Source organism: Oryx dammah, unplaced genomic scaffold (genome assembly GCF_014754425.2).
Source record: "Oryx dammah isolate SB20612 unplaced genomic scaffold, SCBI_Odam_1.1 HiC_scaffold_1, whole genome shotgun sequence".
Taxonomy (NCBI): Eukaryota; Metazoa; Chordata; class Mammalia; order Artiodactyla; family Bovidae; genus Oryx; species Oryx dammah.
This window is the reverse complement of record NW_024070185.1, coordinates 52,607,775-52,633,244: the sequence shown is the minus strand read 5'-3', so window position 1 is coordinate 52,633,244 and position 25,470 is coordinate 52,607,775. Positions and strand designations below refer to the sequence as shown.

Below are 25,470 nucleotides of genomic sequence, written 5' to 3'. Positions count from 1 at the left end.
AATCACGGGCAACCCTCTCAAATACATTTAAACAACACTGGACTTCACAAGAGCAACACTGGAAAGACAATGGAAAAGTACAATCAACATTCTAGAAGAAAACAACTCGGAAAAAAAAAAAAAAAAAAGAAAACAACTTGGAACTCAGAATTCCTTACTCAGCAAAAGTATTCCTCAGTGAAGAAAAGTACAAGAACTAAAGATGCTTGAAGATAAATGAAAACTACTAAATATCACCATCAACAGAAATTCACTTGAGCAAATTCTACAGGAGGAATTAAGTACCAGCAAGAGTAAAGTGATCCAAGATGAATGTATGAAGTAAGAAAGGAATGTTATGCAAATAAAATGTGAGAGAAAACATTTTACAAAATTCAATATTCAGGAATAATAAAAAATTTTGGCAAACAAAGACTACATGAGAAGTTCTTTAACCTCTTATCAAACTTCCCAAACACACTCCAAAGTTCAGCAAAGATCACTCTTAAAGGTAAATGTTGATGTCATATAACTTGAGACCAGAAATAAGGCAAAAATATATGTAAACATCAGTTTATTATTAAACAGGATATAGAGATGCAAGCCAGTCCAGTAAGGCAAAAAGAAATTAAAGATGAAAGGACTGAAAAGGAGAAAACAAAACTCTCATTATTTTTAAGTGTCATGATTGTACATGTGGAAAAATAAAAACCAAATAATATTAATAAGAGAATTCAGTGAATTTTCTGGATTTAAAAAAAAAAATCAATACACAAAATGCCATTATACTCCCATATGCTAACAAGCTTAATTTTTAAAAGATATCATGGGTTTCTGTTCTGGCAACTGACGACTGGGTGGTCTGAGACAAACCCTCTTGCTAACAGCAAAAAGTTGGACAACATCTAAAAAGGAAAAATATGTGTCTGAAAAGAGAGAAAAGCTTCCAAGATAGCATGAATTAATGATGCCAAGATCTGAGAGAGAAAGAAAGCCAATAAAAGTGAACTTTGTGGGACTTCCCTGGTGGTCCAATGGCTAAGACTCTGTGTTTCCAATGCAGGGGGCTCAGGTTGGATCCAGGGTCTGGGAACTAGATCCCACATGCCGGAACTAAGAGTTCACAGGCCGTAACTAAAGATCCCTCATGCCACAACTAAAACTCAGTGTAGTCAAATAAATAAATAAAACCAAGAAACAAAACAAAAAAAAAGTAACAGAAAAGACAAAGTGGTCTGTGTATTCAGAGTTCACAACTGTCAGTTCAAAAAGAAGAAGCAAATACTGAGAAGTTAGGGAACATCATACGGAGTCTCAAATTATCTTTAAAATTTTTCATATACTATGTTCAGCACAGAGTCAAAAATAAACATGCAAACAGAATGGATTTTAGTGAAAACCAAGAAAAGAGAAAATTTAAAAATATCCAAAAGAAATCTAGGTATTGGAATTGTCAGAGAGTCTTTAAAGTAGTATGATCAGAACATTCAAGAAATTATGTAACAAGATAGAGAATTTTGGAACAAAAACTTTTATAATAGAAACCTTAGAACTGATATTTCAATAACTAAAATTAAGAACTCAACAGAAGACTTTAAGAGGAGATTAGACACAGTAAGAGAAGCACAGTGAAAAACAAGTCAGAAGGAAATATTCATACTGAAGGAAGGAGAGAAAAGGATTAAACAGCACATAGAAGTCATGAGAGACAGCATAGAATATGTCTCTTAGAACAACACATAGAAGTCGTAAGAGACATGATGAGAAGTCTAACATTCATGCAATGGTGAATTCCTAAGAGGAAGAGGAAAGAGGTGCCAAAACTGAAATTTGATATCTGGCAGAAATACTTCACTAAAAACAGAGCAAAATAAAGACATTTTCAGACAAATGAAACTAATCAGCTATAGATTCTGGTAAGTGGAATACTGCCTGCCATATCAGTAAACAAAGGATGTCACAGTCAACAACAATTACAGTCACAGTCTAGGATGAGCTGGTGAGCCCGGAGGGAACTCAGAATATAAAAACACAGGATACTAGTCCCAGATAGCTGAGGTGAATATCAAAAGAATGAGTTCAGTGAGCCCAGACTCTTGTACCTTCCCATACGCAGAAAAGTGCTAAATGCCTTATCTTGACTTATCTGCTTTTCTTAACAATAATCTTTTGATGTTCAGACTACCTGTCCTTTGTTGCAATACTCTTATATATCTTGGCTCCCTCAACACCGCCTTGCCTCTTCAGAGTAATTCTCTTAGGGATACTTTAGATGCTGCCTCCTGGGGTTGAAGTCCTAAAAATTCCTGCCGAATAAAACATAACTCTCAACACTTTTAGGTTTTGAATAATATTTTAGTCAACAACTCTTGCCTGGAAAATCCCATGGACAGAGGAGCCTGGCAGGATACAGTCCATGGGGTCTCAGAAGAGTCAGACACAACTTAGCGACTAAACAACAACAATAATCCTCTCAGTTAGGCAGTTGCAAACTGTGGCCTATGACAGTTTTATAAGTCTCAATATTTAAGCCTAAAAAGATACTGTGGTGGGCACTGCAACATTATATACTAATGAAAATCAGCTTAAAAATAGACAATTCTAAATTTATATCTACCTAATCACATAGTTGCAAGGAGATCCAACCAGTCCATCCTAAAGGAAATCAGTCCTAAATGTTCATTGGAAGGACTGATGTTGAAGTTGAAACTCCAATCCTTTGGCCACCTGATACAAAGAGCTGACTCATTTGAAAAGACCCTGATGCTTGGAAAGATTGAAGGCAGGAGGAGCAGGGGACGACAGAGGATGAGATGGTTGGATGGCATCACCAACTCAATGGAAATGAGTTTGAGTAAACTCTGTAAGTTGGTGATGCACAGGGAGGCCTGGCGTGCTGCAATCCATGGGGTCGCAAAGAGTTGGACACGACTGAGTGACTGAACTGAACTGAATCACAGTTTCAAAATGTAAGAGCCCAAATTAAAAAAAAAACAAAAAAGGTATACCTAGATCCATGATTTCAGACACCATTCTCACACAACAGAACAAGCACAAACAAAAAACTTAATAGAAGATCTAAACAGCTCAACAAAACTTGAACAAATTGACATATATGTATGTCAATATGTATGTCATATATGTATGCCAACTGCAGAATATGTATTTTTTTCAAATAGACATAAAATATTTACAAAAATTGATGACAAGCCCACAAAGTCGATTTCAATAAATTTCAATGAACTGATTCAGAGTATGTTCTCTGGTCACAGTGGAATTAAGTTAGAAATAAATAAACGAAGAAAATACTTTTGATAAGTTATTACCTAAGTAACCATGAAGCCAAAACATAAAAATAAATCACAATGAAATTCAGAAAATATTTTGAACTAAAAAATAATTAATATACAGCCAAATCTGTGAGACAGAATTACTACTGTTTTTGGAAGAAGCTTGTGGCTTTAAGTGACTTCAAATAAAAAGTGAAGAAAATCTAAAAGCAATGATCTAGGTATCTGCTGTGAACTCATCTGTGCTGCTCCTCTCTCCCCATTCATGTGTCACAGTCTCAGCCACCAATACGACTATATGGTGGAGGTAATGACATCATGGTTAAATGACGTCATGGGGGAGGAGAAGGGTGTAAATGGGGCTCTGATACACCAGTATTCCTTTCCTTATAAGAAATACCAGAGAGCTCATCCCCTCTCTCTTCACCCTGTGAAGACATAGCAAGAAGGCTGTCATCTGCAAGCCAGGAAGCATCCTCATAAAGTTCACCAGAATTTGACTATGCTGGCATTCTGATCTCAGGCTTCCCGCCTCCAGTACCACTAGAAATGAATCTCCACTGTTTAAGGCATCCAGGCTAAGGTATTTTGTTATAGCATCCTGAGCAGATTAATACAATTATCTATCTCAAGAGTTTAAAAGAAAATTACCAAATTAAAACAGAAAAAAGGTGAAAGAATATAATATAGATTAGGCAAAAATAGGCGAAAATGAAAACAAATGTATAAAAGAGATCATCAAAAGGGCAAATTGATGGTTTTCTGACAGACAAAACTAAACTGAAACTAACTAAACTAATAAAACTCAGCAAAACAGGGCAAAAAGGAATGAAGGCACAAATCTTCTACACTAGGAACGGAACAAAAAGAAGACTCATCACTATAAATCTTAAAAAGATAAAAATATGGATATTATAAAAACATTTATATCAATATATTAGAAAACTGAGATGAGATAAATGCATTCTTAGAAAAACTCTTATCAAAACCACACAAATAAAAGTAGAAAACTGAACTGCCCTATCAACAAAAAGTAGCATTCATCATTTTAAAACTTTCTTACAAAGACCATTGCAGGTAAGATGACGAGGCTTCACTTGTGAACTCTATAGCAAACATTCCAAACATTCTACAAACCATACCCGTCTAACATGAACTCTTTCAGAAAACAGAAAAATTGTAGATAATTCCCAACATGTATTAGAAGTCAGGATGACCTTAATATTAAAAGCTGGTAAGATTATTACAAGACAAGACAGTGACAGGCCAACTTCTTTCATGAATACAAGCAAAAGTCTTGAACAAAACATTAGCAAGTCAATTCCAAAAGTACAAGGCTGGCCTAATATTTGAAATAACAATCAAGTAAGACAAAGCCCCAAAAGCATATGATCATCTCAAAAGATAAAAAACAAAAGACATAAAAATTAGTAAACGTTCAGTACTCATTCATTTACTCATTTGATAAGAAAAAATAACTAGTGGCAAGAAAAAAGACACTGGAATAGGGAACAAATGAAGATAAATTGTGAAAGACAATAAAACTTTAATAAAACAATTTCTGAAAGTCATTTAATATGTTACTGGAGAATGTTTATACCTAACTTTATTATAAAAAACAACAGTCTGCCATTCAGAGATAAAGCCATATGTTAATAGATTTCTAAATGTCCTTCACAGAAGCAACACTGACTTAGATGACCTTTAATGCAATAATATATTTGTATCTGTTTATAAATTGAATGCTGAAAGTATCTAAGTTTACCCTTTATAATATAATAGAAGCAAATAAGAAAGTAGAAAAAATAAGACTGCTTCCAGTTTTAAACATTTTTGGTTAAGTTAAAGCTTGAATATTGCTTTAAAAATCTTCAGCAGTGTTTAAGAAGTGTAAACACAAAAAGGCCTCAAAACTAGTAAGGCTGAAAAAAAATAATAAAATCCTGCTAAGAACACCATAATAACCCAGTACATACATCCTTTTGTGTTACTTCACCGTGGCTTTTTCCACAGTTCCACTTCAGCTTTCTAGAGCCCACTGGATCAGCCCATGTATAAAATACTGCTTTTCCAGGAGGGAGGGAATCTTCTATTTCACTGAGGGAACTGACATAAATAGGAAAAAAAAAAAACAAACAGTAAATTAAGTGCCAGTATACAGATATTAAGTATCTAAAATAATACTTCATTAATTCTGAGTCCATTAATTAAGATTTATGATAGTTCTGAGTAAAGTAGACTGAAATTTTTCCTTATACAATAAAAAAGTGGTTTTCTGAGAAAATAATGAGAATATTTCAAGGGAAATGTTCGCCCTAGTTAGGAGATAAGTATCTCAGGTTGGGTTTCCCTGGTGGCTCAGAGGTAAAGAATCCACCTGCCAATGCAGGAGACATGGATCCCTGTCTGGAAAGATCCCAGATGCCACAGAGCAACTAACTCCATGAGCTATGACTACTGAGCCTGTGCTCTGGAGCTGGGGAATCACAACTACTGGGTCCCTGCACAAGGACTGTGAAGCCTAGAACCTATGCTCCACAAGAAGAGAAGCCACCACAATGAGAAGCCCAAGCACTTCAAGGAAGAGTAGTTCAAGCTTGCTGCAACTGGTGAAAGACTGCACAAAGCAACGAAGACCTAGCACTGTCAACAATTAATTTAAAAAATATCTCCAGGTTTCTGAAACTACTCTGTCAACTTTAAATACTAATTAATTATGAAAGAAAATTATTTCAATTACTTTACCTTATCTGTACCAAATCTAAGAGAATTTAACTGGTAATACTTTCCTAAGAGTCAATTTTACTGTGTCAAAATTCAGCTCAATTATTTTTAAAAACCATAAGACACAGGATATAAATCTAAGAAACTCAATCAACTCACAAAACAATTCACCAAAAGAAAATGGAGAAGTTACAAACCAAAAAAATAATACAATATAACTTTTCTGAGCTGAAAAAGCTGACTCTGCAGATTAGACTTCACTGGGTATCAGCCTAAATGAATGGAAACAATATCATCCAACACAGAATGTAGGACTTTGGAAAATGTCAAATTTTAAGAAAATAGAGGGAAATCTGCCTATCCCTAAATCTGATCTAGGGAAATCACAGTTACCCTGAGAAATAAAAATAAGACTTTTTCACTCTGTTCTGTAAAACTGAATGCCAGAAAACAATGCAGCAATGCCTACACAAATTTGAGGCAAGAGTTATGACTTAAAATTGTATGGCAAATTGTTAATTTCCAAAAGTAAGACATTTTGAAATAAGCAATAGCATAACATATTATCACACACCCTTACTTTTTCCAACCAAGCTAGAGAGGAGTCAAAATAAAATTTTAAGAACTGTGGTACAAAAACATTAAACTAAACCAGTCAAATAAATTAACTCGTTAATATTGTTAAAGTTGCTCAGTCGTATCCAATTCTTTGCGACCCCATGGACTATAGAGTCCATGGAGAATACTGGAGTTGGTAGCCTTTCCCGTCTCCAGGGGATAGTCCCAATCCAGGGATCAAACACAGGTCTTCTGCACTGCAGGCAGAATCTTAACCAGCTGAGCCACCAGGGAAATCCAAGAATACTGGAGTGGGTAGCCTATCCCTTCTCCAGCATATCTTCCCGACCCAGGAATCGAACTAGGGTCTCCTAATTGCAGATGGATTCTTTACCAGTTGAGCTACCAGGGAAATCCAATTATAAATCAATCCAAATATCTTCAATAACATAGTTTTGAAAAATTAACCATATATTACTCTGGCTCAAAAATCCCAAATTATATTCATAAGAAACTGAATTTGGAAAGAGAAATTGAAGGAAATGAAAAAGTACTCTATATTTTTCATGGAAAATTAGTGGATACTGTTTCACTCTCAAAATTTTAAACGCATCAAAATCTTCAAGAACACCAAAAGTAACTATGTACAAGATAAGTAGGCCCGGGGCCGCCCTGTCCCGCCCCGCCCCCGCCGGCCGGGGTGCTCAAGGTGCCGCGCGGAGACCCTCTGCACCCGTGCGAACATGGCGCTGCGCGTGGTGTGGAGCGTGCGGGCCGCGGTCTGCAGCCTGCGCGCCATCTCGGCACCCAGCGCGCCCTGCTCGCTGCGGCCCTGGGGACTGCGACCCGGTGCCATCCGGACGCTGCGCACTGGCCCTGCTCTGCTGTCGGTGCGGAAATTCACAGAAAAACATGAATGGGTAACAACAGAAAATGGTGTTGGAACAGTGGGAATCAGCAATTTTGCACAGGAAGCTTTGGGAGATGTTGTTTACTGTAGTCTGCCTGAAGTTGGGACAAAGTTGAACAAACAAGAGGAGTTTGGTGCTTTGGAAAGTGTGAAAGCTGCTAGTGAACTCTATTCTCCTCTATGAGGAGAAGTAACTAAAATTAATAAAGCTCTAGCAGAAAATCCAGGACTTGTCAACAAGTCCTGTTATGAAGATGGTTGGCTGATCAAGATGACATTCAGTAACCCTTCAGAACTAGATGAACTAATGAGTGAAGAAACATATGAGAAATACACAAAATCTATTGAGGAGTGAAAATAGAACCCCTAAATAAACTACTTTGAAACAACTTAAAAAAAAAAAAAAAAAGAGAAGTAAAATTATATTTTCCAAGTCGTCATTTGAAGAAAATAATCTATATGACAAAAAAGTATGGCAAGGAATCATAATTAGTCTTTAAAAGGATTACAAACAGGATAAAAATTTTGACTAAAAGAGAGATTTTTAACATATAAAATAGAAACAAATTCTCAACAATAAAGGAACATTTAATTATAGTGCACCTAAATGATGGAATATCATGCATTCATTTAAAATTGTGTTTCTGAAGCAAATTTACATGCTTGCAATAGCTGTTAAAAACAAGAGATTCAGAAATATAAACAGAGAGCAACAGTAAAAAAAGAACTGAATCAAAATGTCAACATTTTTGGCATCAAAGATTATGCTTTTCACAGTTTTTCTACAGAATATTAAAAAAAACCAGACATCTAGTGATATTATTTTTATATGTAGGACAGAGTATTAAAAAGCAGAGATATCACTTTGCTGACAAAGGTTCATATAGTGAAAGATATGGTTTTTCTGGTAGTCATGTATGGATGTGAGAGTTGGACCGTAAAGAAGGCTGAGCCCTGAAGAACTGATGCTTTTGAACTGCAGTGTCAGAGAAGACTCTTGAGAGTCCCTTGGACAGCAAGGAGAGCAAACCAGTCAATCCTAAAAGAAATCAACCCTGAATATTCATTGGAAGGACTGATGCTGAAACTGAAGCTCCAATACTTTGGCCACCTGCTGCAAAGAGTTGACTCATAGGAAAAGACCCTAATGCTGGGAAAGATTGAGGGAAGGAGGAAAAGGGAGTGACAGAAGATGGGATGGCTGGATGGCATCATCGACTCAATGGACGTAAGTCTGAGTAAACTCTGGGATATAGTGAAGGACAGGGAAGCCTGGCATGCTACAGTCAGTCCATAGGGTCGCAAAGAGTCAGACATGACTGAGAGACTCAACAACAACAGCAACAAAAATCACACTAACAACAACAAAAAAGCCAAGGGAAGGGAAGGCAGAGGAAACAAAAGTTCTATATTCCTTACTTTTCTATGAAAGAATAGCAAATGTAACAGTGTTGTTCAGATAAATTAGGTTGAATATATTTACAAATGCTTTAAGTCTATTTCATTTACCGCAGAACATTCTTTATGAAAAAATTAACCTCAAATTGACCTCAGGGAATTCAAAGAAAATAAAAAGCAACCAGAATCCTCAGACTATTAACTATGTACAAGTAGTAACTTCACAAGAAAATGACAATACAATGTGACAAACGCTTTAATATATGTATGCAAAGATGCAACGGAAAACTGGGTATACAGACTAAGGAGGTGACGGAAAGGACTGCGTGGAAATGAAGCTTTTCTAGCAGAAAGGAGCAACTGGAATGGTAATAACACATGGAAGAGCCCAGAGCATTCAGGAAACAAACACTTCACTTGGACTTAAGGTCAGGGTAAGAGACAACAGGAAGAAAAACATTTAGAAGAGTAGTATACAAACATTTTAAAAGAATGGAAAATCACTAAAGAACTTTAAACAAGACAGAGACATGTTATTTTTAAAATTTTCATTCTTTCGGTATTTGTGTGCGTGCGTGCGTGCGTGCATGTGCACACGTTCATTCACGCAGTCATGTCTGACTCTTTGCAACCCTATGGACTGCAGCCCCCCAGTCTGTCCATGGAATTTTCTAAGCAAGAATACTGGAGTGGGTTGGAATTTCCTACTCCAGGGGATATTCTGGACCCAGGGATTGAACCCACATCTCTTGCACTGGCAGGCAGATTCTTTACCACTGAGTCACCTGGGATGCTCCTATTTAATATTTTTAGAAACCTACCTCTGGAGGATTTACTAGAGTATCAGACTTAAAATCTACTCAAGAAATAAATGTTGGAGAGAGGAGCTATCGGAAAAGACAGAAGAGAGTAGACAAGAAGAGAAAATTTTTTTTTAAAAATAAGAGTTTAACTGGATGGCATGGTGAGGCAGGAGAAATCTAGAATCACAAGGGTGAATGACAGTGTCATTTACTGAGATAAGGATATAGAGGACAAAGAGATTTTGCAGTTCAAAAGATGAGGTCAGCTTTGAATCACGTTAGCTTCTTATGTAATACAGTATTTAGGAAAAGGTGGTAGCATGAAACTCAGTAGAAGGCTACACTGGAGTAAAGATTTGGGGATCTGGATTCAATCCTCTTTTAAACCAAAATTCCATGCTCTCGATTTAAGAAGTTCTTCAAATAATTGGGCTTCCCTTGTGGCTCAGCTGGTAAAGAATCCACCTGCAATGCAGAAGATCTGGGTTCAATCCCTCGGTTGGGAAGATCCCCTGAAGAAGGGAACAGCTACCCACTCCAGTATTCTGGCCTGGAGAATTCCATGGACTGTATAGTCCATGGGGTTGCAAAGAGTCAGACACGACTGAGCAACTTTAACCTCACTTCACTTCTTCAAATAATTATAAATCTAAATCCCATGTTCATTCTTGCACATTGTTAATTTTATAAACTCCCTTTATGACTAAGTTTGCAGTTTCAGAATTTCTACACAGGATCACATTTTAGTTTCTCTTACATCCCTTACTTTTATAATTGTAACAATGCAGGAGGTAAAATTTTAAAACATTTCATATCTGAAATGGACTATAAATAAGAGTGCAAAGTCAAGCCCAAAGAAAGGGCTGATAAAGTCCCTTGTTCAGCATTAGCCAGGCTCAACCAGATGTCAGAGAATTAAGCTATGATGCCCTATATTATCGGAGAAGGCCAAAGCAACCCACTCCAGTACTCTTGCTTGGAAAATACCATGGATGGAGGAGCCTGGTAGGCTGCAGTCCATGAGGTCGCTAGGAGTCGGATACGACTGAGCGACTTCACTTTCACTTTTCACTTTCATGCATTGGAGACGGAAATGGCAACCCACTCCAGTGTTCTTGCCTGGAGAATCCCAGGGATGGGGGAGCCTGGTGGGCTGCCGTCTATGGGGTCGCACAGAGTCGGATATGACTGAAGCAACAGCAGCAGCAGCCCTATGTTATCCACAGTATATAAAGAATCAGCTTGGCTCCTATGTATCTTAGAATGTTACCAGTTATGTAATATGTTTGAGAGAATTAAGAAAATAAGTCATTCAAATCATTTTCTGGAGGTCTTAATTTTGTGAAAATTCAAGAAAGGGTAGCTGAAGTAAATGAACTGAAGGGCAAATAAGTGAAAGCCATTTCTACTTGCTTTTGCCAGTTTTAATCATACAATTTACTATTTTTTTAATATGGATAATCATAGAAAACAGGCTCTCCTCTCTCTCAACATATTCCACAAATGAGAGAACTGATGGGCAAGGAGGAGTTCCAGGTATATGCTAGATCAACCTGGGGTTCTCACTCAATCAACGCCTATTTTATTTTAGTCAATGATTAAAATTGTACAGTTAGCAGGGGGAAAAAAAAGCAGAAATGCGCTGATAAACATGGGCCCACGGGTAAGTGACATGAAAACAAACTAAAAAAGTAGACAAAATAAATTCAAGACAACCTGGGACCCATAAATAGAGGAAAAGGTTATGTAAACTGTAGTCGTACTAGGAGGATATGATATCACATTATATTGAAACAAATGATGTTATGAGTAATCCTGAAATAAATATATAAACATGGTCTTTAGCAAAGCTTAAAAACGTAGTGCTCCTTTCCCATATGCCTCAGCAAGGAAAATGTTATCTGTTGTTCGAAAAAAAATCTGAAGGATCAATATTTACATTATGTTCAATAAAAATAAAAAAATTTCAAAACTAGACAAAATGCTTATGATAGACTCTGACAATTTCCTCACCAGATTCTGCACTGATCAAGCTTTTGCCATAGTTGCTTCAGTTCTTTTTTTTTTTTTTTTGAAGTATTGTAAAGTAAATTATATCACTAATCATCAAGGAAATGCAAATCAAAACCACAATGAGATATCATCCCACACTATTAGAATCATTATCATCAAAAAGATAAGAAAATAAATAAATGTTGGTGACAATTTGGGGAAAAAAGGTATTGTGTATTGTCAATGGTAATGTAAACTGGTGCAGCCACTATGGAAAACAGTATGGAGGCTTGTCAAAAAACTAAAAACAGAACATGTGATCAAGCAACTGGATATATCTATTCAAAGGAAATGAAAACACTAATTCAAAACAAATATGCGTACTTACTGCAGTATTACATATAATTACCAAGACATGGAAACAACCTAAGTGTCCACTGAAAAAAAAGGGTATGTATATAAATATATATGCACACATACACACACATATTTCATTCTATACACATAGAATTAAACAGTATTCAGCCATAGAAAAGAAGGAAATCTTGCCATCTGAAACAACATGGATGGACTTTAATGGCATTATGATAAGTGAAATAAGCCAGTGAGAGAAAGAAAATACCATATTATCTCAGTTAAATGTGAAATCTAAAGAAGCAAGAAAAAAAGAAAACCACCAAAAGAACCAAACACATAGAGAATAGATTGGTAGAAGCTACAGGCAGGGGCAGGGACAGATGAAATGAGTAAAGGGGGTCAAAAGGTACTAACTTACATTTCTAAAATTAGTCATGGGGATGTGAGGTACAACATGATGACTACAGTTAATAATACTCTATTTTATATGCAAAAGTTGCTAAGAGAGTAAATCTTAAAAGTTCTCATCACACACACAAAAAAAAACTCTCGATAGACAGTGACAGATGTTAACTAGACTTATAGTTGTGATGATTTTACAATATCTATACAAACATTTAATCATTAGGTTGGACAACTGAAATTCATGTTTTTTATCAATTACATTAAAACTTTTCAAATAGTAAATTACAGATATCAAGTCAGTTTTAAACCTATATATTTCAGTACACATTTTTTTTAACGAGAACATTGTTTTACATGGCCATAATGCCATTATTGGTTTTTATACTCTTAAGAAATTATCAAAAAGTTTTATCACTTAGACTCTGCTAAAATCGGAGGATACTGTATCTGTAATAATCCTCTTACCTTTGCTTATACTGAACAATGTCATTCTTGGTGTGATTTACTAACAGAAATGTAGCGGCTCCATCACGATAATCTGAAAATGTAATAACTGTAGAATGCTCAGCCAAATTAACTTCTGCTATAATACCTCCAAGCTAGAAAAAAGGAAAGGAAAATATTCTCTAATGTGATCATTTCCAAAGAACATTAACCAGTAACATTTAATAATAAAACTATTCTTAATAATAAAACTGTTCTTAAAACTATAGCTAATACATTTGCTTTTATGATTTAGAAAAAACCATGACTCTCAGTTATCATAGATAGATGGGTCAAATTCAAGATGTGGTTTACTCCAGGCACTATAACTTCCTATGTAACAATTAAATTGTTTATGTCTCTTGTGTCCTTTTAGATCTTTTTTCCTTTACAAAGAGAAGTGTTTGTTCATTTTTGGTAAAACAAACAAAAATCACTATTAAAAAGAGTAAGTATATATATTAGCTTCTCTAATCACATACACACAAAAATCACTTACCTCATTGTCTAGACGCAGTAAAATACAACTTTCTTCCTTATTAAAATGTATCTTTTGGGGAGGTCTTTCACTTCTTTCAACTTGAATAAGAAGTTTATTAGAAGCATCCTCAGGCCAAAAGGGGACACACTAAAACACATATTACACATACTTATTTTTTAAAAAATGATTTCACCATGAAGACCTTTATCATTTTAATAAACCCATCAGAGTAGACTTAAAATAGTTTTAAATAAACGTCTGTCAACACTACTTTGGTTACTGTATTGCTTAGCTATAAATTGTTGATTTTGAGATAGGGCGCCACTTGTGGGCACTTTGAACACAAACAGTAATGGGTAGTAAGTTGAAGAGCTGAAATAATTAGAGTGCTGTGAAGAGATGTTAATGGGTCCACAGCTAGAGTCAGACTGAAAAGTAAGTAAGTAAACTGAGCCAAAGTGATCAGTTTAAAATAGGGGAATGTTCTATTACGAAAAAATCACAATTGGGCTGTGGGTACCAGTAATTTAAGCAGTAGTCAAAGTACACACAAATGTTGAGTCAGGACAAATACTAAATCCAGAGTCTTGGAAGTCAAATAAGGATAAAACAAAAACAAAAAGAGAAGTATCTAAAGTCTTAAAGTTCAGACTAGAAAACAGGCTCAAAATCTTAAGAAACAACCTGGATATCAGTGATCTGGAAGCCAAACTAACAGAATAGGAGGAGTTATGCACCTACAAAGAAGACAACAGGAGCTGGAAACAAAAGAGCTAAAAGAACAGGAAACGGAGAACCAGCCTTGTCTGTAAACTATTATGTAAACCAAGTCTTAGTGTGATAGGCTCTGACCCGGCTGGTAACCACATAATTCAATGAGATGTATGAGAGCCTCATCATATGACCTGAGGGCAATGTAGCAGAACCTTGATGTTAGTGCCAAGTGCCTTAGCTTGTTAAAGTCAGTTTTATTCAGTCATAAAAAGTAATTAATGGAACTAGACATGGGACATGGTTAACGCCGTAAGAGGCTGAGAAAGTTCCCATTCAGGGCTTCTAGCAACACTTATCTGGGAAAGTCATCTGGGAAACTTACCTGGGAAACTCAAAACAGTAACAATACTAAGCCAAGCATATTTCCCAGGAGGAACTAACAAGACTAAAAATTATGTGCTCTTTTAAAACCCCCAAGCCTTGCTACTTCCTGGTAGACTTGGCTTTAAAATGTATGTTTTATGTTTAGTAATATATGCTATACCTTTTGAAAGAGTTTCCTGCTCGACCTCCTGAGACTAAAGAAAGTACCAAAGTACTTGTCTTTTGTAGTGGGGAAAAAAATTTATATATGTTTATCAACATAGCTAATAACCATAAATTGCATGTGAAAGTTGACTACTGTAAGCCAAAATTAAAATGTGAAGAATTTAAACTAGCAACAGAAATTTACCTTAAGAAAAGCTGAAATTGACAAAAGAGAAAGTAAAGTAAAAAATAATAACCTGTTATGTGTTTGTAATTGCAATTACCGTAAACAGAAACTATTAGAAGATAGAAGCTATAGATTAGGTTTTTAAAAACAGAAGAGCTAATAATCTTATCTGCAACTGACATATAAATCAAGACATAGATTGACATGCCAAAACCAATACAGAATTGTAAAGTAAAAATTAAAAATAAATTTAAAAAAATAAATAAATAAATAAATAAATAAATCAAGACATAAAACTACTGTAAATGAAAGTATGGAAAAAGATATACCTAAAAAATATATACAGTAAAACAAAGCTGGAATTATAATCTTAGCATCTAGATATATGGAGAGTTCTATGTGGTACTAGTGGTAAAGAATTTGCCTGCCAAGGCAGTAGATGTAAGAGACACAGGTGGGATCCCTGGGTCAGGAAGATCCCCTGGAGGAGGGCATGGCAACCCACTCCAGTATTCTTGCCTGGAGAATCCCATACACAGAGGAGCCTGGCGGGCTAGAGCCCATAGGTTTGCAAAGAGTTGGACATGACTGAATCAAACACCTTAGCATGCACACATGCACTACATCCAACAAACTAAGAATCCATGGACTCAAATGATGAAACATCTGCCAAAAATATTCATATATTCATTCAACAAATATTTGCTGAGAGCCTACTGTGTTTAATCACTGTTCAAACCCTCCAACAGCCCTCTCCATTTCACTGAGAGCAAAAGTTAAAATCCTTGTAATGGGTCTCAAAGTTCTACAGAATTACTTTTTATCATTGGTAAGTCTTGTTCTCTTCTACTTTTCCCTCTCCAATAATACTGGCCTCTTTTGCTATCCCCATGCCAAATATTCTCTTACTTTAGATCATCAACCCTGGGTGCAGCAATTCATTTTATTTTCTTGGGCTCCTAAATCACTGCAGATGGTGACTGCAGCCATGAAAATAAAAAAACACTTGCTCCTTGGAAGAAAAGCTAAGACAAACCTAGACAGCATATTAAAAGGCAGAGACATTACCTTGCCGACAAAGGTCCACATAGTCAAGTCTATGGTTTCTCCAGTAGTCATGTATGGATGTGAGAGTTGGACTATAAAGAAAGCCGAGCACCAAAGAATTGATGCTTTTGAACTGTGGTGCTGGAGAAGACCTTTGAGAGTCCCTTGGACTGCCAAGGAGATCAAACTAGTCCATCCTAAAGGAAATCAGTCATGAATTTTCATTGGAAGGACTGATGCTGAAGCTGAAGCTCAAATACGTTGGCCACCTGATGTGAAAAACTGACTCATTACAAAAGACCCTGATGCTGGAAAAGACTGAAGGCAGGAGGACAGGGGGACAACAGAAGATGAGATGGTTGAATGGCATCACTGACTTGATGGACATGAGTTTGAGTAAGCTCCAGGAGTTGGTGATGGACAGGGAAGCCTGGTGTGCTGCAGTCCCTGCGGTCCGAGAATTGGACATGACTAACTGACTGAAATGAACTGAGGGGTCCAGCTCCTGGCTAAAAATCTATGTGCAACTTTTCAGGTCATACCAGCGGCAGTTATAAAGGCTTTATCTTTATTTGACAGGTTTCACAGGGCAAAGCAGCCCTCCCCACACCAGACTAGGTGCATGGCCAGAATGCAGTGCACTTCATTCTCAAGAATTCAACCCCATTTCTAGTCATGCCCTTACAAGTACCTGCATTCCTACTATGGGCACCTGTATTCACAGGCCTCTTTATCAGGGCTTTTGGCAGAGGCCTTCCTCAGGAACTTCTGCAAGATCTCTATTAAGGAAAGAGGGGGATATGATAATATTTTTTTCTCTATTCTGACTTGGTACTCAGTACTATTCCACTCTTAGCCCCATTCCTTTGCTTTCTCACATCCCCTAGATCCATAAAACAGTACCAGCTTTTTGTTCAGGGCTCCCCTGACAATGATACTACCCTCATTGATCCACCTCACCCCTAACCAACTGCTGTTTGTTTCATAGGAAAAAGAGAACAAAAGGAGTTGGTGTGTTCTTCACTTAGCCTCTTACTTATACTACTGCAGTAAGTCATTAAAGTCCTGACTGTCACTTTTACTTTGACTTGTTGTCTTAATCAGCTTAAAGCTCAACATTCAGAAAACTAAGATCATGACATCTGGTCCCATCACTTTGTGGCAAATAGATGGGGAAACAGAGGAAACGGTGGCTGACTTTATTTTTCTCGGCTCCAAAATCACTGCAGATGGTGACTGCAGCCATGAAATTAAAAGACGCTTACTCTTTGGAAGGAAAGTTATGACCAACCTAGACAGCATATTAAAAAGCAGAGACATTACTTTGTCAACAAAAGTCCATCTAGTCAAGGCTATGGTTTTTCCAGTGGTCGTGTATGGATGTGAGAATTGGACTATAAAGAAAGCAGAGCACCGAAGAATTGATGCTTTTGAACTGTGGTGTTGGAGAAGACTCTTGAGAGTTCCTTGGACTGCAAGGAGACCCAACCAGTCCATCCTAAAGGAGATCAGTCCTGGGTGTTCATTGGAAGGACTGATGCTGAGGCTGAAACTCCAATACTTTGGCTACCTGATGCGAAGACGTGACTCATTTGAAAAGACCCTGATTCTGGGAAAGATTGAGGGTGGGAGGAGAAGGGGATGACAGAGGATGAGATGGCTGGATAGCATCATCGACTTGACGGACATAGACTCCGGCAGTTGTTGATGGAGAGGGGAGACTGGCGTGCTGCGGTTCATGGGGTCGCAAAGAGTCGGGACACAACTGAGTGACTGAACTGAACTGAACTGAACTGAATCAGTTGTTTCTGTACCTGGCAGCTGAGCTTCCAGCTCGGCTGAACTCTTGTCAAGCGTACCTCTAACATTTTCTTCAGTATGTGTATGCTCAGTCATGGCTGACTCTTTGAGATCCCATGGACTATAGCCTGCCAGACTCCTCTGTCCATGGAATTTTCCTCTCAAGAATACCGGAGTGGGTTGCCACTTCCTACTCCAAGGGATCTTTCCAACCCAGGGATCGAATCTGCATCCCTTAAGTTTCCTGCATTGGCAGACAGATTCTTTACCACTGCACCACCTGGGAAGCCCTGCACATTTTTTCCATATCTGTTCAAATGTGACCTCAACAAGTCTCATCCTTGACTACATTATGTAAAATTACAGCCCACTCTTTGCATATTAGAACTCAAAATACCTCTTAGCCTGTCTTATTTCCTTTTTCTCTATTAGACTTGTCACCTTTAAATATACGATGTATTTTACTAATTGACTATGGCATTATCAATTTAATGGTTCCCCCAAGCTCCCATTGAAATGTAAACTATACAGGACAGGGACTTGTGGTTTTGTTAAAATATGGCACATAAAGAGTACACAATAAATATTTGTTGAAAAAAATGAATGAACAGGTAAACATGAAAAAAGATACAACTTCTAAAAATGAGAAATATAATTATTCAAATAAAAGCTCACTTGAAGGTTCAAATAGCATACATACACACACACTGTATGATATATACAGTAAAAGTATAAATTATGGAAACTATATATGCAGAATTTATCCAAAATAAAGGAAAGACTTATACAGATAGAAAATGTAAAAAAAAAAATAGTAAGATATATGGAAGAGAGAACATAAAGGTCTAGAATAAATGTGATTAAAGATCCAGAAGAAAGAAACAGGAGTATTTAAGAATGGCAGTATTTAAAAACATAATCACTGCAAATTTTACATAAGGTATGAAATAATCTATAGATCTAGGAATAAAGTCTCTCAAGCAGGATATATTAAAAAGAACCCAGATGCAGACAAATAGCTGTAAGACTGCAGAACAAAGACAAAGGAGAACTCCACGAAGGCAGGAGAGAAAAAGATAACTTCCAAAGAAATGACAGAATCACAGCAAAATTTTCAACAAAAATGGAACCCAGAATATAGTAAATGCTACAACATGTTGCAAAAAATAGGAATTATCAAGAAAAATTATCATAAAGGAAAGATGATGGATAAACAAAAACTGATGGTATTTACTGCCAACCAGCTCAAAAGGAAATGCTAAATTAAAGGATGTAACTCAAGAATAATGAATGATTATAGAGGATAGCTTCAAAACAAAAAGGCATAATGAATAAAAATAGCAATTACTGATCTTATAATCATAACATACTTAGAACAAAATTTCTTCAGAAGTAAAATATTCTATTAACTTCAGGCACACACCTAACAACTACAGATAGAGCAGAATCAAAACTTTATTCCTAAGACACTACTGTCTTTTTAAAGTAATTAGCTTAATCTACTCTATAAAGGCATTTCTAAAATCTTCCTGAAGAGAATAAATTTACCAATTTACCTTCATCAATTTGCTGCAATGATGCTGCATTATCCTGTCTTCTACTGCTATATTTAACCCCATCTAGTTAGTGTCAACCTCTTTTACAAAGCAATGCATTCCTAGATGACAATACTCAGGCTTAAATAATTAAAATAAATCATTTATTTGGTTTATTCTGGTACAAATAAATACTCAAAATGTTCATGGAACTGAAACAAAATTGGGAGGTAGGGGTGGACAGATAAAACACTATACAGTGATTTCAGGTATCCAACTTCAAGAAGAAATAAAAGTCAAAAGAGGTATATTTTTGAAATTCATTTACCCACCTGCTCCAAATCAACAGAAAGCCACTTATCATTTCCCTCTTCAGCCACTGATATATGATATTTGCTTTTGTTTTTAATCAAAAAAAAGGGGGTAAATGTGACAATTCTGGTAATGTTAAAACTGCTAAGGTCTATAGTGACACCAACCTATGGGGGAAAAAAAGGAATATTTCAAAAACTATTTCATTATCATAACATTCTTATAAAAATTAATTACTTAACAGAGCTGAAATAAAAGTTTCCAGATGAGCATAGAATGAACTCACTTGATATTCCATTTTTGGGCCTTTACATTTAACAGCTCCATGACTACCAACTGTATCAATTGAAAATTGATCTGACAATTCACTATCAGTTACCATAAGCTGAACCTAGAAAAAAATATTTCAAATATGTTAGTATTTAGGTACCTTTAAAAATTCCTACCTAAGTTGATGTATTTTTTTTGCTTTTTAGCCTAAACTAATGTTACATTCTGGAGAAGGGAATGGCAATCCACTCCAGTATTCTTGCCTGGAGAATCCCATGGAGAGAGGACCCTGGCAGGCCACAGTCCATGAGGTTGCAAAGAGTAGGAAACGACTGAGCGACTAACAACACTACTACTACTGTTATATTATTAATGCACTAAAACTTTTCCAATACTAAATTCCAAACTTTCTAACCTCAAATATTTCACAAAAATTATTTCTACCTGTTTCATAATATTTTATTTTTCAAAACAAACTAAAAAGGAGTGAAAGTAGCTAAAGAAGAATGAAAGTTTAAAAAAAAATCTTCACATACCTTATTGTTATTGAAAAAGTGCTTTGGTTGAAATGAAAAGAGAACTGGCTTTTTATAATTAGGTGGATGCTTTCGATGAATTCCATCTGCTTTATACTGTAACATTCGACCAGTTTTATTAACCATCCAATAAGGACTATGAAATGCCATAACAGTCTGCCCAGTATTATAAGTCACATGGACAGCAATATCTAAATCAGTCTTTTCTATTTCTGTAACACAAGTAAAACTGATGAAACTAATATCTTGTTGATTAGGGTTTATATGATATTCACTTTTCCAATCATGATTAAGATAGTCAAGTAATTTTAAATGTAGCCTGGCTTTATCCAACTGTACAGTACAAAGCTGTGCTGAATGGCCTTCATGGAGAGTAAAAATTCTATGTTCAATCCCCTATAATAAAAAAAAAATATATAGTCAATTTTTAATGCTTGGGAATAATATGCTAAAATATTCTACTTAATGATTTTGAATGCTATACAAAATGCTTTTGAAATACCTCTGTCAGAAAAAGTCAAAAGGCTTATGTTCAAGTTCTAATTCTGTCAACTGTGTAAACTTCTATAAAAGGTCTAAATGATCTACTTCAAAGGACTATTGTGAAAATAAAATTAAATAATATAATGAGAAATTCTGCTGCCAATAATTAAGACTATAAAATACTATAATTAGTAAAAATAAATCTTATCTATTAATACTAGTGATTTAGTTGTGAAAAGCACAAAATAATGAAAACTGTATGTAATCCAAAATAAGCAATCCCTACCAACTCCCATTCTTGATTTTTAACAAACTCTCATAACCCATTTCCAATAAGTTTTTATATTGCATCTGACATAACTCTCAAAACTGTTCATTTCTGTCCATCCACACCTGCATCACCTTAGTTCATGTCATTGTAACTCCTCCTTTTAAAAGTCTCCTAACTGCTCTTAACTCCTCTAAGCCCTTCTCCATACCACAAGTAAACTATCTTTCTAAAAACTGATCATCTCTTTCGAAAACTAGCAAACAATGTTATCCCTAAATGCATCAAGTTAAAAGTTCTACTAAAATGGAACAAATAGCCCATCTGGGTATTTCACCTGTTTTCCTAGCATCTCTAATCTGGTTCCCTCCTGTTGTTATAACATAGGAACCTCTTCATCTTAAGACTTTAAATTACTTAAAGCAAAAACAATGTTAAGTTTATCAATACCTGACATGTTCCACAAAATAGAATAGTGGTGCTGGTGGTGCTAGAGAGGTTAACCAGTAGAAACCATATGCCTGTCAGGCACTGTGTGCAGTCCTTTACTACATAATTTGATTTTCCTCATATCCCAGTCATGAAAGTTTTATTACCATCACTCTTTTATAAGATAGGACAAATGATTTAGAAAGATAATGTAACTCACCTAAAGACCCAGGGCTAGTAAGAGATAGAGCTAAGATTTAGTCTCAAATCTATCTGATAGTAAAGAGGTAATTCTTAACTACTATCTTAATTGCCAACTATATGGAAAATAGATATTCTTAAACCACAGATATGTTAACTTCCTCACTCCAAAAAAAAATTTGACAGAAAAGTATAAACACATAGTAAATTCCAATCATTAATAACAGACTCCAACAAAACAAATAATAGATTACAATGAAGAACTACTTTCTTACATATGACAAGCAATGGTAAATGGAATATTTACTTAAAATCCTAAGATGGCGAGATTCCTATTATAGCAACAGGAAGGAATAAGATGTAATCTCTTAAAACAAAGAGTATTTAAAAGAAACAGCATTTTTATAAGCATAAAATTCTTTTAGAAACCTAAAGGTATGAGAATGATATAATGTAGCAGGTTTTAAGTCTAGTACTATTATTTTCATACTAATTCTCATACTTATTTGAAAAGTTAGTATCCATCTTTCAAAAACATATAAAATATACATGCATGGAAAAGATTGAAAAATATATTTTAGAACTGAAATGATATCTTCATCAGAAGTGCTACATTCAGATAATGTGATTACAGACAATCTATCTCTATTTTCTAAAATTTTCTACAGGAGTATCTAGTACTTTCACACATGATTTTTAAATGGCATATCATAGTTGTACATATAAATTATATCCAACTTAGTAACCATATTTCTAAGGTAAATCAATGGAAAAAAATTTTAAATCTTTTATATAACATCACTGAAACATTTTCATTTGAAGAAAATCTATACTGTCTGTTCACCAGTTCTAAAATTTTTATTAGAATTTTAAAACACTACTTTATTACTCATAATTTTAAATAACTAAAGCTACAAAATCAAAGACAAGAAGGCATTAAAAAATACCAGGATACCTCTATGTAATAAGCAATTTTGTAAGGAAGAAGATTTCGGAGTAGAATAGGTGGCCACAAATGTATTATGTATGGTAAGTCCCAATGGTCTTCTGAATACACTGACATATATGTCAAATTATCTTTCTCTGGGACTATATTAATGATAAATGGCTTCCTGGAAGGGTTTATAGGTCTACATTTCTTCTTGAAAGAAGTACCATCTTGTTTTATCATTTCTTCAAAGTCAATTCCTTCACACATCTGATAGTCTCCATCTTCTGGCTTCAGAGAAAGTAGTGATCTACATAAAAGATTAAACAACATGCTTTAAAATGCTTTAAAAGAAAACATAAATTATTCGATTGCAGCTTTAGATCAGTGATGTTATCTTTCTCCATACTACTGTTATAAATTTTTATATTTTCACATTCTTAGAGATACGTAAGACAGATATACAGATACATACTTGCATTTTAACGTTCTGTAAAGTAATGAAATTATTTGGCTTTCAAAAGGAAAGTATTTTTCTTATAAACCTGCTGTCTTAAAAGTATGTTTACAAGCTCATAACTGGTTTCTTGCAGAAAATACAATATCATACAGGTCATATATGCAACACACACACCTACAGATGGGACTTACACACTTAAAGAAGTTGGCTTTCCTGGATACGTGGTCCCAAGTATGTACCATGACTGAGTTCATGAACCAAAAATATATTTCTATCGAAAAATTAATCACCAGCTTTTCAAGGTTAATCAAATGAAGGCTTTCAATAGATACTTAATTTTATTGAGCAGGAGTAAGAAATAGCAACCCACTCCAGTATACTTGCCTGGAGAATCCCATGGACTAAGGAGCCTGGTGGGCTACAGACCATGGGGTTGCAGAGAGTTGGACACGACTAAGCAACTATCACTTTAACTTTACTGAAATGTTGGACAGCATTACAGAAGTTATTGCAGTGATGGCAAGAAGACAGTGATAAAAAGTATTGGATGTCACATATGATCAATGGCTTCCTTGGTGGCTCAGAGAGTAAATATCTGCCTGCAATGTGGGAGACCTTGGTTCAATCTCTGGGTCAGAAAGATCCCCTGGAGAAGGAAATGGCAACCCACTCCGGTACTCTTGCCTGGAAAATACCATGGACGGAGAAGCCTGGTAGGCTACAGTCAATGGGGTCGCAAAGAGTCAGACACGACTGAGCGACTGCACTTCACTTACGATTAAATCTTATACTTAAATATCACATTCTTTGTTTACATTGCAACTGTACTTGGGTTTGATAATTTAAGTCTAAAGTGTGTCCAAGTGTAAACACTTAAATGTTTTTATACTTGTAAAACTATAATTAGTGTGACTGTGACACTATCCCTTACTGTGTGACAACTGTCAATACTATCTCTAGCTATCATTATTTTCTTAAGCTCCATTCCCCAAATTTTACATATCTAATACATATTCTGTAATGATGTCTGATGGTGCCTTAAATTTGCTAGAGTGAACTATGAACCCTCCACATCTACCTCTCTGTGTGTCTTTTTTTTTTTTTTCCAAGAACTTTCAGCTACTGGCACTCTGGACTGTAAAATAATATTAAACTCTTTTACCACCACCCCCTCCTTAGACCCATAGAGTTACATGTCAATCAGTTACAGATTTAGCCTTTTTTACTTCTACATTCTCTGTATTTCATTCTTTTTTTTCACTCTTACTTCTAACACTTAAAAATAAAAGCTTAATTGTCTCTACATTAAACTTAATGCCAATACACTCACATCCAGTTTATCAAGACATTTATTGGACCTATTATTTACCAATGAGAAGGCAAAACTGAAAATGCGCAAGTTAGTCAGTCTTTCCTCTTAAAGAGATATCAGTCACATGGGAAATGTAACACTGAAAAGACAACTACTGGTTATAAGATAACTATAGGTACCAAAAAACAAAAACAACTGTACACTACAGACTGAGCATATGAAACTCTAGTTAACTCTTTCTAGACTGGCCGCAGAGTATTTTGCAGAGGTGACAATTTTCCTCAAAAACTTTCTTTCTGAAGGACAGAGCTGAATTACACAAACATGCAAAGTTAAAGAAAAAGTTTAAGAAATAAAGAGAAAACATGAGAGACAGATAATCAGTAAGAGGTTTTGAGTGAGAAGAACTGAATACTGAGGGACAACTGAATGTGGCTATTTGACTGCATGAGGGTCATATATAGCGTTCAAGAATGAATTGTCTAGTTCTATTTACATTACAAGACTATCAATGAGCAATTAATAGATAAATAGGCAGATAAAAGCTTCCCAGGTGGCTCAGTGATAAAGAATCACCTGCCAATCAGGAGATGTGGGTTTGATCCCCGGGTCAGGAAAATCCCCTGGAGAAGGAAATGGCAACCCATTCCAGTATTCTTGTCTAGAAAATTCCATGGACAGAAAAGCCTGGAGGGCTACAGTCTATGGGGCTGCAAAGAGTTGGACATGGTTTAGCAACTGAGCATGAGCATGTAGATAAAAAGACAAAATATTTCACATTGTCTAAAGAAATTTCTAAAAAATTAATTATAAAACACTTGAAAAGTAAAAATCACTTTATAATAGTATAATAAAATCTAGAAGGCACCAATCATGTTCAGTTAGAAATTTGTTAAAAATCTACATGACTATGACTCTGAGAGTTATATTGCAAGCATGTAATTTGTATTTACTAGGAAAAGCAAAGATATTTATATGTTATGCATATTAAGTTAAATATTATTACTTTAAAAATTTTAAGAGTGACAAAACTTAAATAAATTAAGAGATATTAATAAGATAAATTTCAACACAGTTTGA

The 25,470-nt window shown here is 35.5% G+C and overlaps 1 protein-coding gene and 1 pseudogene across 3 annotated transcripts in view; one reads left to right on the top strand and one right to left on the bottom strand.

Annotated features, from left to right (window-relative positions):
* The window catches only part of VPS13A (vacuolar protein sorting 13 homolog A), a 277,384-nt gene that overhangs the window by 58,919 nt on the left and 192,995 nt on the right, over positions 1-25,470 (bottom strand). For all 3 annotated transcript variants that reach the window (XM_040257403.1, XM_040257484.1, XM_040257562.1), the window contains exons 47-53: positions 22,646-22,928; positions 20,310-20,705; positions 19,790-19,894; positions 19,524-19,670; positions 13,399-13,527; positions 12,882-13,015; positions 5,246-5,375 (exon numbers count right to left, since the gene is read on the bottom strand). In XM_040257403.1, coding sequence (XP_040113337.1) covers positions 5,246-5,375; positions 12,882-13,015; positions 13,399-13,527; positions 19,524-19,670; positions 19,790-19,894; positions 20,310-20,705; positions 22,646-22,928 — 1,324 coding nt within the window. The remainder of the gene's footprint in view (positions 1-5,245; positions 5,376-12,881; positions 13,016-13,398; positions 13,528-19,523; positions 19,671-19,789; positions 19,895-20,309; positions 20,706-22,645; positions 22,929-25,470) is intronic.
* LOC120875444 lies at positions 7,264-7,816 on the top strand (annotated as a pseudogene).